This window comes from Aureobasidium namibiae (assembly GCF_000721765.1).
Source record: "Aureobasidium namibiae CBS 147.97 unplaced genomic scaffold scaffold_9, whole genome shotgun sequence".
In the NCBI taxonomy this organism is placed as follows: Eukaryota; Fungi; Ascomycota; class Dothideomycetes; order Dothideales; family Saccotheciaceae; genus Aureobasidium; species Aureobasidium namibiae.
In genome coordinates this window covers 1-13,640 of record NW_013581200.1, presented here as the reverse complement: position 1 = coordinate 13,640, position 13,640 = coordinate 1, and the positions used below count along the sequence as shown (strand labels likewise).

Here is a 13,640-nt window from a genome sequence, read left to right as displayed (position 1 = left end):
CCATAGCAATTCTGAGCGTTAGGGCGTGAACACAAGGATACAACCAAAAAAATCAAACAAACTCATCAGAAGTGATCTATGCTTTGGAAAGTCGTAAACTCACATTATTATGGTCATCTATCCATGTCTAAAAATCCTGGCATCATCTTCGTACGCATGCCAATAGAATAAGATACCCTGATTCTCGCATCTCACAGCGCGGAAACTCTCTGCTCTCACACAAGACTTAAGCCTGGTGACCAATCTCGTGCTTGCCTTGGCTGAAGTCAACAGCGGGTGCGTTGTGAGCATCGATGAAGACCTTCTTGAATCTGAAACGGAGGAGATCGTTGGTGGTCTCCTTGACATTCTTCCAGTTCTGGGCAACGAGCTTGCTGGTGGGCTGAGAGAAGATAAGGTCGATCTCCTCGAGAGTCTTGTCCTTGGTCTCAGGCATGAAGAAGAGTTGGTAAAACCATCTGTTAAGATGCAATTAGCATGATTTCGAGAAGATGGATGGTGAGAACACCACAGCTTTGGTAGGCGCGCTCAGGTCTTGGCGTCGGCTGAAGCTTCGCCGCAACGCCGAGCTGAAGCCTCGTATAGACGAAACGCCGACTTCAGCTGTGATTTTCAGAATTTATTCAACTTACCCAACAAATGCGATGCCGCCGTAGAATCCAGCAGTGAGACCAATGTTCGTGAACGCCTTGGACATAGCGGTGAAGTTATAGGTGACGATGAAGGAGGAGAGGAACAACCAGCCGTCTGAGGTTGTCATACCTACCAGATTGCGTTAGATTTTGGGAGTATGGGTACCGAAGGACATGCTTACCGTAGGATCTCAGATAAGTGGGATAAGACTCGGCAGGAATGACCCATGTCAGGCAGGCGTACGTTCCGAACGCTGTCTCCTAAAAACGTGTTAGCCATGATAAACGGCCTGAAAAGGGAGGGGACATACGTAGATCACAAGTCCAGCTAAATAGACACCTGTTGAGGATCAGTCAGCATGCTTCTATGCAGCTAGATGGTAAGTGCTCGAAATTGATCTGACTTACCCATCTGGGCACCTTGGCCACCACAGTATTGAGATACACCAGCGATGATAAGACCGACGAAGAAGATAGGGAGAGTCGAACAAGCCCAGAAGCGGCGACCACATCTCTCCATGAGAAGTACGGCGGGAATGGTACCGAGAAGAAGCGACCCGCCACCGACCAGGGACATGTAGTTGGATTGGTACTTGTCGAAGCCAAGACGCTGCATCAGAGTGCTCATGAAGTAAGTGATGGCGTTGATACCAGTCCTGTGAAATGATAAGTCAGTCAGAATACGAGAAGGGATGCGAAGGTCGACACCCACAGCTGGCCCAACGCAATCATAATGTTGGCGTAGACGAAGGCACGGCGAGCACGGGGTTCCGTGAAGAGATCCATCCAGGGGTACTTGGCGTTTCCGCGGCCATTAGCAACTTCCTGATCTTCTTGTTCCTGAGACATCTTCATGACATAGAACTCCTCGCGAGAATCCAGCGTCTCAATACCACGGATGCGCTTCCAGACTTTGAAGGCTTCCACGGGCTTACCCTTGTGCATGAGGAAGCGGGGAGATTCGGGCATGTAAAGCATACCGATACCCATGATAGTAGAGAAGACCAGCGAGCTGCCAAGGATGTATCTCCAGTTGCCGGGAACCTAGAAGGGTATCAGCCAAAGTATCATGTGCAGAGAAGGAGAAAAAAACTCACAGTCACGAACATGGCGGCAACGGCGTAACCAAGAACCTCACCGAACGCGATAGCGAATTGGTAGAGGGAGACCATGTTTCCACGGAGTCTTCTCTCAACGGTTTCGGCAACATACACTGGAACGGTACCACCCTCAAGTCCCACACCTACGCCCAAGATTACACGGGCAGTGATGATCATCGCAAAGTCCATGGCACCCGCTTCGAGAGCACCACCGATGGTGTACAGAATACACGAGAGGATGATAGCCCAACGACGTCCAAGATATTCGTTGGCGGGAGAAAGAATAATGGCGCCGCCGACAGCTCCAAGGGACATGGAAGAGTTGACCAAACTGTTCTGGCGGTCATTGAGGCCGAGATCCTCAGGAAGGAAGAGGTTGGCACCGGAGATAAGAGATTGATCCAATCCAGAAAGCATACCACCCATGGAAGCGAATGCCACGATGAGGTAAGTGAAGTATTTGGGGTTCTTGAATTCGAGATCGAAATGGCCGTTGCCTTCTCCACCCTGAGCGTCAATTTCATTCTGCATCTCGGTCATGAGTGCATCGACTTCCCAGCCACCATTCTTAGCGATATCCACGGCTTCGCTGGTGTTGACGTGAGGGACACTTCCACTGCGGACAGCATCTTCCATTTGATCCTTGGTCATGTCGCGACGGTCCGTGTAGCTTCCCTGCTGAGCAGTGTCGTACATCTCGATGTTCTCGAGACGATCGCCAGAGGCGGCACCCTTGACACCTTTACCCATGATGATGCACGAGTACGATTAAAGATGAGAGGAAAAGAGGGTGAAAGAAATGCTTCAGAAAGGGAAACTTTCCACCAGATGGGAGGCCCCCTCCACCTTTTTGTACGCTCCATGAAAGTGGAGAACGTCCATGGGGATGCTCGTGCTTCAGAGCCGATCACTCTCCGTGGGCAGACGATTGCGAAGGTGGAGGCATGCGGTGCCCTCTCCATTTCCTCGTCTCCATGCCAAACTTGCCCCCAGAGTTGCTCCAAAACATGCACGAAGCCTGGCGGGTTGTTGAGAAGGTCCGAATGGCAGATCCGCTTCAAGGTCCTATCAGGAAAGGTGTGCCCGCTGGTGAGGGCCTGTCTTCGGTCCGACTGTCGACATGACGAGGAGCTTCATTATCTACGGTCGCCTGAGTGGACAACGACGACTTTTAACCGGAACTCGGATCGTGGGTTTGCGACCACTACAAGCCGTGCACCACGCAAGTTTGTCAAGGTAACGTTTTTTTGCTGTTGCGAAACCGATTGTACCCGGTCAGTCCAAGCACTTGAAGGAATCTCGACTTCACACTGTTTACCCATGCGATCCCGATCCTGAAATCTTGCGATCCAAAAGTGAGCTTCACGAGGCCTTCCATCAAAGTGATGTCTTCTCAATCCTGCGAACAGGCGGGAGAGGCTGAGAAAAGGCTTGCGAGGCTTGCAAAGTTCCGACAAGCGTGCACAAGACTTCAACGGCACAGCCAACTGAGCGGGTGGGGAAAGTGCTTGTCTTTCATTGGCGCAGGCCATGGCTTGGAACTTCGGTAATGATGGAAGAACATTTCCGGAACAACCTTGTATACGAGTACGTCACTGGCTTAAGTCCGATGGACGCCTCAAAAGTCGACATACTGCACATCCTGCGACCGTAGAAAAGTCCACGAGTTCCGCGAGGCAAGAGAAAGTTTGGAATTGTTCATCGCGACCGGCTAAATGATGTGCCCTCAACGAATGGAACTTTGAATGTGAGTTTTCAATGCGACGCAAGTGTCAAACTTTAGCGCATGCGAAGGTTCGATTAAAGGTGTTTACACGATTCGTGTCGTGAAAATGGAAAGAAGACCGATGCATCTATCACGCTGCCGACGGACCTGGTTTGACAAGGATGTCGCTATCTTCAACACCAACTTGTCTCTCCTCTTGTCCTCTGTAGTGTTTTTTACCTCTAAGAATCCAGTCCACGGCAATAATGAACAAAACAATTGCGTAGACAACGCATACATAGTTCATGTTTCCAGCAGTCGCTGGCATGTACGACGGGAACGAGTACAAGATCAATGTGAAGATCGTCCATGCAAGTAGAACGTAGTTGGAGACGAGGCCCGAAACTCCCATGTTGAAGGGTCCAGTAAGCGATTGTTCTCTGCCTCTAGACAAAAGGCAGATGATCGGAATGGCGTAGGAGATGTAAAGCAGAACAATGCACGCGCTAGACATGGCGTTGAAAGCAGCTGTCGAGGCCAGATACATGCATCCGACAATGGTAACAATAAGGCAGCTGGTGAAGTGAGCGTTCAAGGGCACGTCCAGTTTGTGGTCAATCTTCTGAAGCCACTTATGGCCCGGGACTCCAGAATCTCTAGCGAACGAGAAACAGAGGCGACTTTGCCATGTATGTCCAGCAATAACACAACCCAGACCTGTACACATGATCAGAGCCTCGAGGACAATGGCTCCAGCAGTGTTGTTTAAAGGCGATGGGTATCATGCGTTCTGGCTGATGGACTTCTTCCGCAAGATGCGTCGCACAGTCGAGACAGGCAAAGGCCCAGTTTGCGTTTATAAGCCCTGTAACAAAAGCGATTCCAGCATTGCTCCAGCCGGTATTGTTAATAAAAGTCGCGAACACAAACTTGGGAGTTTGATGACTTGGTGCCGTAACAGGTACAGTAGCCAAGATTACGATGAAGGATATCAGAGAACAGTAAAGACCAGTAGTTGCAACAGAGGGTAGAATCTTGCCGTAACAGTTGAACAAGAAGCAAACCCATGTGAGGATGAGATAAGTCACAAAGACGTGATAATCCTTGATGATATAATCGGGATGCGAAAGCTGCCAGCAGCCAACCAGTCCAGACGCGACTCCAATAGTGGTTGATGCGCACGAGAAGATGGCTCAGCCCAGGACAACCAGCCAGTAAGATAGCTGGAGAATCTGGCGTACTTTCGCGAGGATAAACGAGCAGCCCAAAAGTATTGCCCTCCTAAACATGTGTATAAGAATCAAACAAACAACAACAACACTGTGTAATAGATGCTTACCTGTGTTTGGAAGTGCGCTAGCGAGTTCGCTCAAACTTATTCCAACACATATGCTGACCAACATCACGATGATGATTCCGTAGACTAGCAACACAGGCCCACCCGAGTTAATCCCTGTGACCATTGCAATGGAGACGCCAAACTGTAATACGTTAGCCATAAAGAGAAAAATACTTGGAACCCAAGAATTTGTAAGTGAAAAGCCAGCTCCTAGTATCGACCAAAGCGAATAGTTTCTCTTCAGGTCTTGACTGTGCCCAATAACATCTTCAGTGCCTACGGAGCCCGAAGGTTCGCTTGAGGAAGCATTACTCTGCAACGTCGTGGTACCCTTCGCGATCTTGCCATCAGCCATGCTGGGGTTTGTAGAAGTCAAGCGTGAGAAATCAATGTCGAGTATTTTCGCAGAGGGAGCGGGTGCTTTGGTCGCATTTATTGTTGTCGGTGATACAATAGTCTCAATTCATATAAATCGAACAATGCTGCTTCTGGTCTCGTATCCAACTCGTGGCAAAGGATGATGCTTTCGGTAAAAGTTGTAGTTTTGGCAGATATCGCAATGTTAAAAGTGCCTGGCACGCGCAGAACGCATAGGTCAAATCGGATGAGGTAGTCGAAAAGGTATTGTTCCGTTTTTGCTCTCTGTGAAACTTGGTGACTGGCACAAGATGTGTATGTTGTCGTGGTTATCGCAAGTGAAGAAGAGCCACTAGAATTAACCAAGGATCAATGCTGTTGGGCGATGTGAAGAAAAAGCTGGAGAAAGCAGGGTGTCTTGGAGGACAGAGGACGGCAGTGTAGAAAAGGATTCATTGTCCTTCAACGTCGACCTCGGGCAAGAGGTGATACAAGACTGTGACGATACAGTGGGCATCCGGGGTCTTGTACTTGACCACCGGTCCACCGCGAAATCTCTAATTCGATCGACGTAGGCGGACAAGTTGGACTGGTTGGATTGCATGGACCGTTGCGCGGCAGTAAATAGAAAGGAAGAGCACAGTCCAAAATTAGGGCGCGGAAGTACGAAGCTGAGCATGCTGCAGGTACAATATCTACGTTGTTAGAACCTTTCTTTATACCCATGAACGGGGCGTCGGTCATAGATTTCGGGTGTTGTTGAGCCTCTCAGGCGACTGCAAGTCCAACAAACATGGCAATCGTGCATTTTGTATCGCAAGTTTCGCATACTACACTTCTCCTTTGTTCGGAAGCCCGTTTGCGTATGACGTCGAGATCAAATCCGAATCTGCAAGAAAGAACCACTTTTTGGATCGTGGTGGATTTTTGTGACAAACAGTTCGTCGCGGAGTCTTGCCCAGAGAAACCAGCGTCTCGGCGTTCAAACCATCCGAACTCAAGTCTATGCTTGAAAAGTCATGTCAACAGGAAACATCGGACTTGACAGAAGCTCTATCGAAGTCGAGGCGTCTAGAAGAAATTCAGGATCTCGTGGCTTCGAGGACACGACGTGAGATGGAAGAAGCATATATGCTCGCCGCTCTAGCACAAGTCAATACACTGCCAAGCTGATAGATTCCTCGTATACCAACAAAATTGAACATCAGTGCGTCAGTCATCGGACTCGATGTCCTTCTGTGCACGCTACAATGAGCATGAGTGAACACGTGCATACTCGGTCGCAAGACGCGTCCATCGATTGACATTGCCCGAGCCTCGCGGTAAAGCAGTATCTGTTGGAGAACAGCTAACTCGAGGGAACACACTCATCCTAAAGACAGTACCCTCGGGCCATGAGAGAACCGATACCTCCCGAGTAGGTCGGAGAAAGACAATGGAATACGAGATAGCGCTACAATCTTACTCGATGCAAGCGTATAACAAGTACTCAACGAAAGCCAAAGGATGCGCGCCAAATGCTGATACGGAGTGGTATTGTTCGTCTTACTCGATGTTAACACCTGAGAGTGACTCGATGGCTACATGTAAAGAAGGCATTGTTGCGGGCGCTGGAGAATCCCTATCACAGCTACGGCGCCTTCCGGGGTAGCGGAATGGGATTTCACGGAGCGGTATCGGGTCCTTGCACAAGCTTGACATTCTGTCGTGACTGTTTTCCCTGACCTCGGCATCATCGGCATGTGAAGAAGCAGAAAGTGATATTCCAGACCGCGGTATTCATGGTGCCGAGCGATGACTGGTTCCTTGAACGTGAGAGATGAGAAAGAGATCTTAATTACAGACGATTGATTGAGCGGCAGATGAAGGTCTTTCCAAAAAGGCGGAATGTGTCTGCCGAAGAGAGTGACGTGAACCACGGTAACAAGCACTTCCCCACATCTACACTCGCATCTCGACTGGCCAGTGGCCATGTCCTCCCCTCGCCCGCCGTTCTCCCCGGGGAACAAGGTGGAAAGAGCTTAGATCACTAGCCTCGGTAAGGTTATCTCTGACGGCATACAACAGGCAAGATAGGTACATATATACAGAGGGGATCTGCTCCTCATTCTTCTTCCTTTCTTCCTTCCCTGAACTCTATCATCTCATCTGCGAGACATTTTCATACCCCCAGATAGAACAAGAAACAATGGCACAGAACCAAGATCACATCCTCCGCGAGGTCAACATCCTCGGACCTCTCAATGACCGCAACCGCAAGGTCATCTCCAAGGAAGCTACTGTCTTCCTGGCCCTTCTCCACCGCACATTCAACAAGACTCGCAAGGAGCTGTTGCAAAGACGCATGACCCGTCAGGCCGAGCTCGACGCTGGCAAACTTCCCGACTTCCTCCCCGAGACCAAGCACATCCGTGACAGCGATGCATGGAAAGGTGCACCACCGGCACCCGGTCTCATCGACCGCAGAATTGAGATTACCGGTCCTACCGACAGAAAGATGGTTGTCAACGCACTGAACTCGGATGTCTGGACATACATGGCGGATTTCGAGGGTATGTACCGGCAGGTCACAAGCAGACATTTCTCTGACAACCCTTTCTAGACTCGAGTGCACCCACCTGGGACAACATGATCAATGGTCAACTCAACCTCTACGATGCCATCCGCAAGCAGGTCGACTTCAAGATTGGCGACAAGGACTACAAGCTTCGTACCGACCGCAAGTTGCCAACACTCATCGCTCGTGCTCGTGGTTGGCACTTGGAGGAGAAGCATTTCACCGTTGACGGCGAATCCATTTCAGGCAGTCTGTTCGACTTTGGTCTGTACTTCTTCAACAACGCCCAGGAGCTTGTCAAGAGAGGAGCCGGCCCATACTTCTACCTTCCCAAGATGGAGAGTCATCTCGAGGCCAGACTCTGGAACGATGTCTTCAACCTTGCTCAGGACTACATTGGCATGCCCCGTGGTACCATCAGAGGTACCGTCTTGATCGAGACCATCATGGCAGCATTTGAGATGGACGAGGTATGTCGATTTTCGAAAGTCTTGTTGAAGCTAGCTGACATGTGCACAGATCATCTACGAGCTCCGTGACCACTCTTCAGGTCTCAACTGTGGTCGTTGGGACTACATCTTCTCGACCATCAAGCGTTTCCGCCAGAACCCCAACTTTGTCCTGCCTGACCGTTCGGCTGTCACCATGACTTCTCCATTCATGGATGCCTACGTCAAGCTTTTGATCAAGACATGCCACCGCAGAGGAGTGCACGCCATGGGCGGGATGGCTGCCCAGATTCCCATCAAGAATGACAAGGAGGCCAATGACAAGGCCATGGCCGGTGTTCGCGCCGACAAGCTTCGTGAGGTCAAGGCCGGTCACGACGGTACCTGGGTTGCTCACCCCGCTCTCGCCAGCATTGCAGCCGAGGTTTTTAACGAGCACATGCCTACACCCAACCAGCTTCACGTGCGCAGATTGGAGGTCAACATCAAGCAATACGACCTCCTCAACATGAACGTTCCCGGCAAGATCACCGAAGACGGTATCAGAAAAAACCTCAACATTGGTTTGGGTTACATGGAAGGCTGGCTCAGAGGAGTCGGTTGTGTGCCCATCAACTTCCTAATGGAGGACGCCGCGACAGCCGAGGTCAGCAGAAGTCAACTTTGGCAATGGTGCAAGCACCAAGCAACGACAGACGAGGGCAAGACGATCAACAAGGAATACGCACTCAAGCTCCTCCATGAGCAGGCCGAAGAGCTCGGCTCCAAGGCACCAAAGGGCCACAAGTACCAGCTTGCGGAAAAGTACTTTGCCACACAGGTGACAGGAGAGGACTATGTCGAGTTCCTGACATCGTACGTAACAGGTCCATGTTGTGTTCAGAGTGAGACAGGATTACTAACGCGAGTGACACAGGTTGTTGTACAACGAAATCACGACTGTGGGTAGCCCCGCTCCTGCATCGAAGCTGTAGAGGATGAATGGGGTTTGAGATGATCAACGACGACGCTGAGCAGGCTCAAGTTGATATCCCAAGTGGAAAGGCTGATAGGTGCCTTAGGTCGGACCTCTCCAGGCTGCAAAGGACTTGTGATGACTAGGTGCTTTGGCGAGTTGTGACGCGGATGCGGAGGGTCGTTATTCTGTGTATGTACATGTCCAATCAATGAAAGTTCAAACAAGATGTTGTGTTCCTTCAGTCTATCTTGTTCGCGTCGGAAAGATGGCAGGGCGGCTTGTACAAGATGATGGGATCAGGGAATTATGATGGCGCCATGTGGGGCCAATCGATAAACCAAGATGCGGCTCCGGGTGCTCCAGAGGCATGGCGTAACTCGTCAGGCACAGTATCATCTATTTGTCTAGACATCCCAACACAGGTCATTCATTCCACTCGTTGTCGCATGCCATAACATTGACCTGCTGGAAATGTCGCAAGGCCACGAGTTGACGCACCGAGCGTCGTCGCGTCAATCGCTTGACAATGCTCAAGACTACCGCCTGTCCATCACGTCGTCGCGCGACTCCATCTCGTCTTCGATCAACGAGCTCGACCCTCTCAAAGCCCCAGACCGTCCATACAAAGACGATGCATCACGACAACACGACTCGCTCTTCGTCACACGCCGTCGCTCCACGTGGCGTCGCTACCTGCTTCCCTCTCGCATGTGCTGCTCCATGGTCCTGCTCTTCACTGCCGCTCTGGTACTGCTATTGAGTGCTGGAGGCATCTGGGTCTACAAGACTGAGCCTGAGAATGGAAAGAGCGATCCCTGGTATCCGTCACCAAGGGGAGGTACTGTTTCCGCCTGGGAAGAGGCGTACAAGAAGGCTGCTGCTCTGGTTTCTCAAATGTCCGTCGTTGAGAAAGTAAACATCACCACTGGTACTGGCTGGGAGATGGGTATGTGTGTGGGTAACACTGGCCCCGTTGAAAGATTGGGCTTCCCTTCCCTCTGCTTGCAGGACGGTCCCCTGGGTCTGAGATTCGCCGACAACATCACCGCTTTCCCTGCTGGCATTACCCTTGGAGCTACCTGGAACAAGGAATTGATCCACCTCAAGGGCCGTGCGCATGGTCGGGAAGCTTATGGCAAGGGTGTTCACATTGTGCTTGGTCCCAGCATGGGTCCATTCGGTCGTTTGCCTGCTGGCGGCAGAAACTGGGAAGGTTTTGGCTCAGACCCTGTTCTACAAGGTCTGCTTGCCGCTTCTATGATCAAAGGTATCCAGGAGGAAGGCATCATTGCCACCGCAAAACATTACATCGCCAACGAACAGGAGCACTTCCGCCAGAGCTGGGAATGGGGCACTCCTAACGCCATCAGCAGCAACCTTGACGACAGAACTCTGCACGAAATCTACGCTTGGCCATTCGCCGAGAGCGTCAAGGCTGGCGTTGGTAGCGTCATGTGTTCCTACAACCAAGTCAACCAGAGTTACGCTTGTCAAAACAGCAAACTGCTCAATGGCATTCTCAAGGATGAAATGGGCTTCCAAGGCTTTGTGCAGAGTGACTGGCTCGCTCAGAGAAGTGGTGTAGCATCTGCTCTTGCTGGCCTTGATATGAGTATGCCTGGAGACGGCCTCCGCTGGACGGATGGCCAATCTGTGTGGGGCGGTGAATTAACCAAGGCTGTTTTCAACGGTAGCGTTCCTATGGAGCGTCTCAACGATATGGTACTGAGAATTGTCGCCGCTTGGTATCAATTCGGTCAAGACGACAAGAAGAAGTGGCCTGCCGAGAAAGATGGCGGTGGCCCCAACTTCTCGTCGTGGACCAATGATGAGATTGGTTTGTTGCACCCTGGAAGCAATGACACTACCAAGGGTGTTGTCAACAAATTCGTCAACGTCCAAGGCGAGGGCGAGGATGCCCATGGTAAACTCGCTCGCCAGATCGCCGCTGAAGGTACTGTGTTGCTCAAGAACGACGACCATGTTCTTCCTCTTGCCCGCGATGGCAAGAAAATGACAAAGAACGGCGAAAAGTTCCGTGTCGCCATCTTTGGCGAAGACGCTTTCAACAACGGCAAGGGACCCAACGCATGCGCAGACCGTGCTTGCAACGAAGGCACACTCGCTCAAGGCTGGGGATCTGGCACTGTCGAGTTTCCTTATCTGATCTCTCCTGCTGAGGGAATTCATCTGGGTTTCGACAAGGAGAGCGTCACTCTTTCTGACTACCCCTCCAACTACCAGGACTTGGACAAACATCCTGAGCATGCAGCCAACCAAGACGTATGCTTTGTTGCTATCAACAGCGATGGCGGCGAAGGCTATGTCGCATGGCAAGACGTAAAGGGCGACCGTAACGACCTCTACGCTCAAAAGGGCGGTGACGAGCTAGTCCAAAAAGTCGCAGCCAAATGCGGCGGTCCCACAATCGTCATCGTGCACTCTGTCGGCCCCGTCATCCTCGAGAAATGGATAGATCTCCCTGGAGTGAAAGCAGTGCTATACGCAAATCTTCCAGGACAAGAGAGTGGCTCCGCACTCGCTTCCATCATTTTTGGCGACGTAAACCCTTCAGGCCGCTTACCCTACACAATCGCCAAACACGAAGACGACTACGGCCCAACCAGCAAAATCCTGTATCACCCCAATGCAGTCATTCCGCAGCAAAATTTCTCCGAGGGCTTGTACATCGATTACCGATACTTCGACAAGCATGCCATTGAGCCACGCTACGAATTTGGGTTTGGACTGTCCTACACCACTTTTCACCTCAGCAGTATCTTGATCCATCCTGTTGCGACTGAATACTCGACTCTACCCGCCAAACGCCCTGCAGCACTCACACCTCCACACCTTGACGTCTCCATCCCAGATGCACGCACAGCACTATGGCCTGCCAATTTCATCGCTTTCAAGAAATACATCTATCCCTACATTTCCTCCGTCTCCGACATCAAGGCTGGCAAATACCCTTATCCCGCCGGCTACGAAATCACTGCACCTCCATCACCAGCCGGCGGCGCAGAAGGCGGAAATCCAGACTTGTACTCTCCCATCGCCATTATCCAAGCCTCGCTCACCAACACTGGTGCGCTAGCAGGCGACTGCGTAGTCCAACTCTACATCTCCTATCCTTCATCTCCCATCTACGATTCCCTGAACCGCACAGTGGACTTCCCGGTCAAAGTCTTGCGTGCCTTTGACAAGATGTTCGTTACACCCGACAAGAGAGTTGAAGTCAGCATGCAGCTCACCAGAAAAGATTTGAGCTTTTGGGATGTAGGGGTGCAGAATTGGGTGTTGCCGATGGGAGAGTTTGAAGTCCAATTGGGCTTTTCGAGCAGGGATGTGCAGCAGAAGGGACGGTTTAGTACTGAGGCTTTGTTTGCTTGAGAGCCTTCCTTTTTATCCACGGAGCATGTGTAAAACGAGGGACATAAATGGGTTTGGTGTTGAAGGGTAATGGTTATTCTGGATGATTGGCGTTTTTTGGCTGTATAATTTCCATGTATGTATAGATATATTTGGAACCCCTCTCTGTGTGTTTTGCCTTTTTAGCTTACTTGCTTTCTTCCTCCCAGTTCTTGTATAGTGTATCACTGGCTCTTAGAGAGTTTGTTATCGAGGGTTTGTTGCTGATTTTTTTTTTTTTTTTTTTTTTTTTTTTTTTTTTTTTTTTTTTTTTTTTTTTTTTTTTTTTTTTTTTTTTTTTTTTTTTTTTTGGATGATTCGGTTGTCTCTTACTTTATCAACTCGAATGTTTATTTAAATGCTAGCTGCCATCTCTATTAGTGTTTGCTTGTAAATAGTTATTGCTTCTATTCGTCTTTATTTCCTCTACTTTGTTAAAACATCTATATAGCTCTATAGTACCACTATAGCCTTTTCCTTCTCTTTTTTTTTTTTTACCACTTTTCTAAGTATCTCTTATAAACCCATTTCTCCTAGAAAATCCTCTATAGCGAAAAGTAACGCAAAAAATCACGATCTTACCCATCCTCAAAAAATATCTGGTTATCTCTAACTACATGTCCCTTAAACGATCTAAGTATATATATACCTTAACGATCTTAACATCTTAAAGACTTTAAAAGAAACTTCCTAAACATCTAGAAGACTTGAAAAGATTTCTGATTTTGACGAATCTAGTAGAAAGAGATATATATCCATATCTCGTATATAGTTTATCGTAATAGCTATTAAAGCAGAGTAAAACCTTAGATTAAGGCAGAAAAAACTTGCTAGAAGAGTCTAGAAGGATCTACTGCCGGTGAAAGTCTGTAAATGTGTTGGCAATATAGCGTGACAATCCTTTATGGTCACCTACTGCAAAATCACAAACATCAAGAGGAAACAAAGAAAATGGTAGGAGAACAAGAAGACAGAAGAGACACTCTGACTCTCATATGTTATTCAAACGTTGAGAGTGGAAATCATAAAACAGACGGAGAAGAAGAAGAAGAAGAAGAAGAAGAAGAAGAAGAAGAAGAAGAAGAAGAAGAAGAAGAAGAAGAAGAAGAAGAAGAAGAAGAAGAAGAAGAAG

At 49.5% G+C, this 13,640-nt stretch overlaps 4 protein-coding genes across 4 annotated transcripts; 2 read left to right on the top strand and 2 right to left on the bottom strand.

Moving 5' to 3' along the window:
* Window positions 1–226: 226 nt before the first annotated feature.
* M436DRAFT_47279 (putative sugar transporter) lies at window positions 227–2,482 on the bottom strand (the record flags this gene model as incomplete). Its single annotated transcript, XM_013571559.1, has 7 exons — window positions 227–458; window positions 633–762; window positions 815–893; window positions 944–972; window positions 1,041–1,288; window positions 1,345–1,676; window positions 1,730–2,482. The coding sequence occupies 7 exons, from the start codon at window positions 2,480–2,482 to the stop codon at window positions 227–229; spliced, it is 1,803 nt and encodes a 600-aa protein (XP_013427013.1).
* A 1,106-nt stretch (window positions 2,483–3,588) lies between these two features.
* Window positions 3,589–5,131, bottom strand: M436DRAFT_72925 (uncharacterized protein; the record flags this gene model as incomplete). The annotated part of the gene is made up of 4 exons (XM_013571731.1): window positions 3,589–4,173; window positions 4,241–4,629; window positions 4,777–4,918; window positions 4,958–5,131. The coding sequence occupies 4 exons, from the start codon at window positions 5,129–5,131 to the stop codon at window positions 3,589–3,591; spliced, it is 1,290 nt and encodes a 429-aa protein (XP_013427185.1).
* Window positions 5,132–7,321: 2,190 nt separating this feature from the next.
* On the top strand, window positions 7,322–9,113 carry M436DRAFT_72924 (malate synthase; the record flags this gene model as incomplete). The annotated part of the gene is made up of 4 exons (XM_013571730.1): window positions 7,322–7,685; window positions 7,736–8,160; window positions 8,210–8,994; window positions 9,056–9,113. The coding sequence occupies 4 exons, from the start codon at window positions 7,322–7,324 to the stop codon at window positions 9,111–9,113; spliced, it is 1,632 nt and encodes a 543-aa protein (XP_013427184.1).
* Window positions 9,114–9,805: 692 nt separating this feature from the next.
* On the top strand, window positions 9,806–12,490 carry M436DRAFT_47140 (uncharacterized protein; the record flags this gene model as incomplete). The annotated part of the gene is made up of 1 exon (XM_013571528.1): window positions 9,806–12,490. The coding sequence occupies one exon, from the start codon at window positions 9,806–9,808 to the stop codon at window positions 12,488–12,490; it is 2,685 nt and encodes an 894-aa protein (XP_013426982.1).
* Window positions 12,491–13,640: the final 1,150 nt, after the last annotated feature.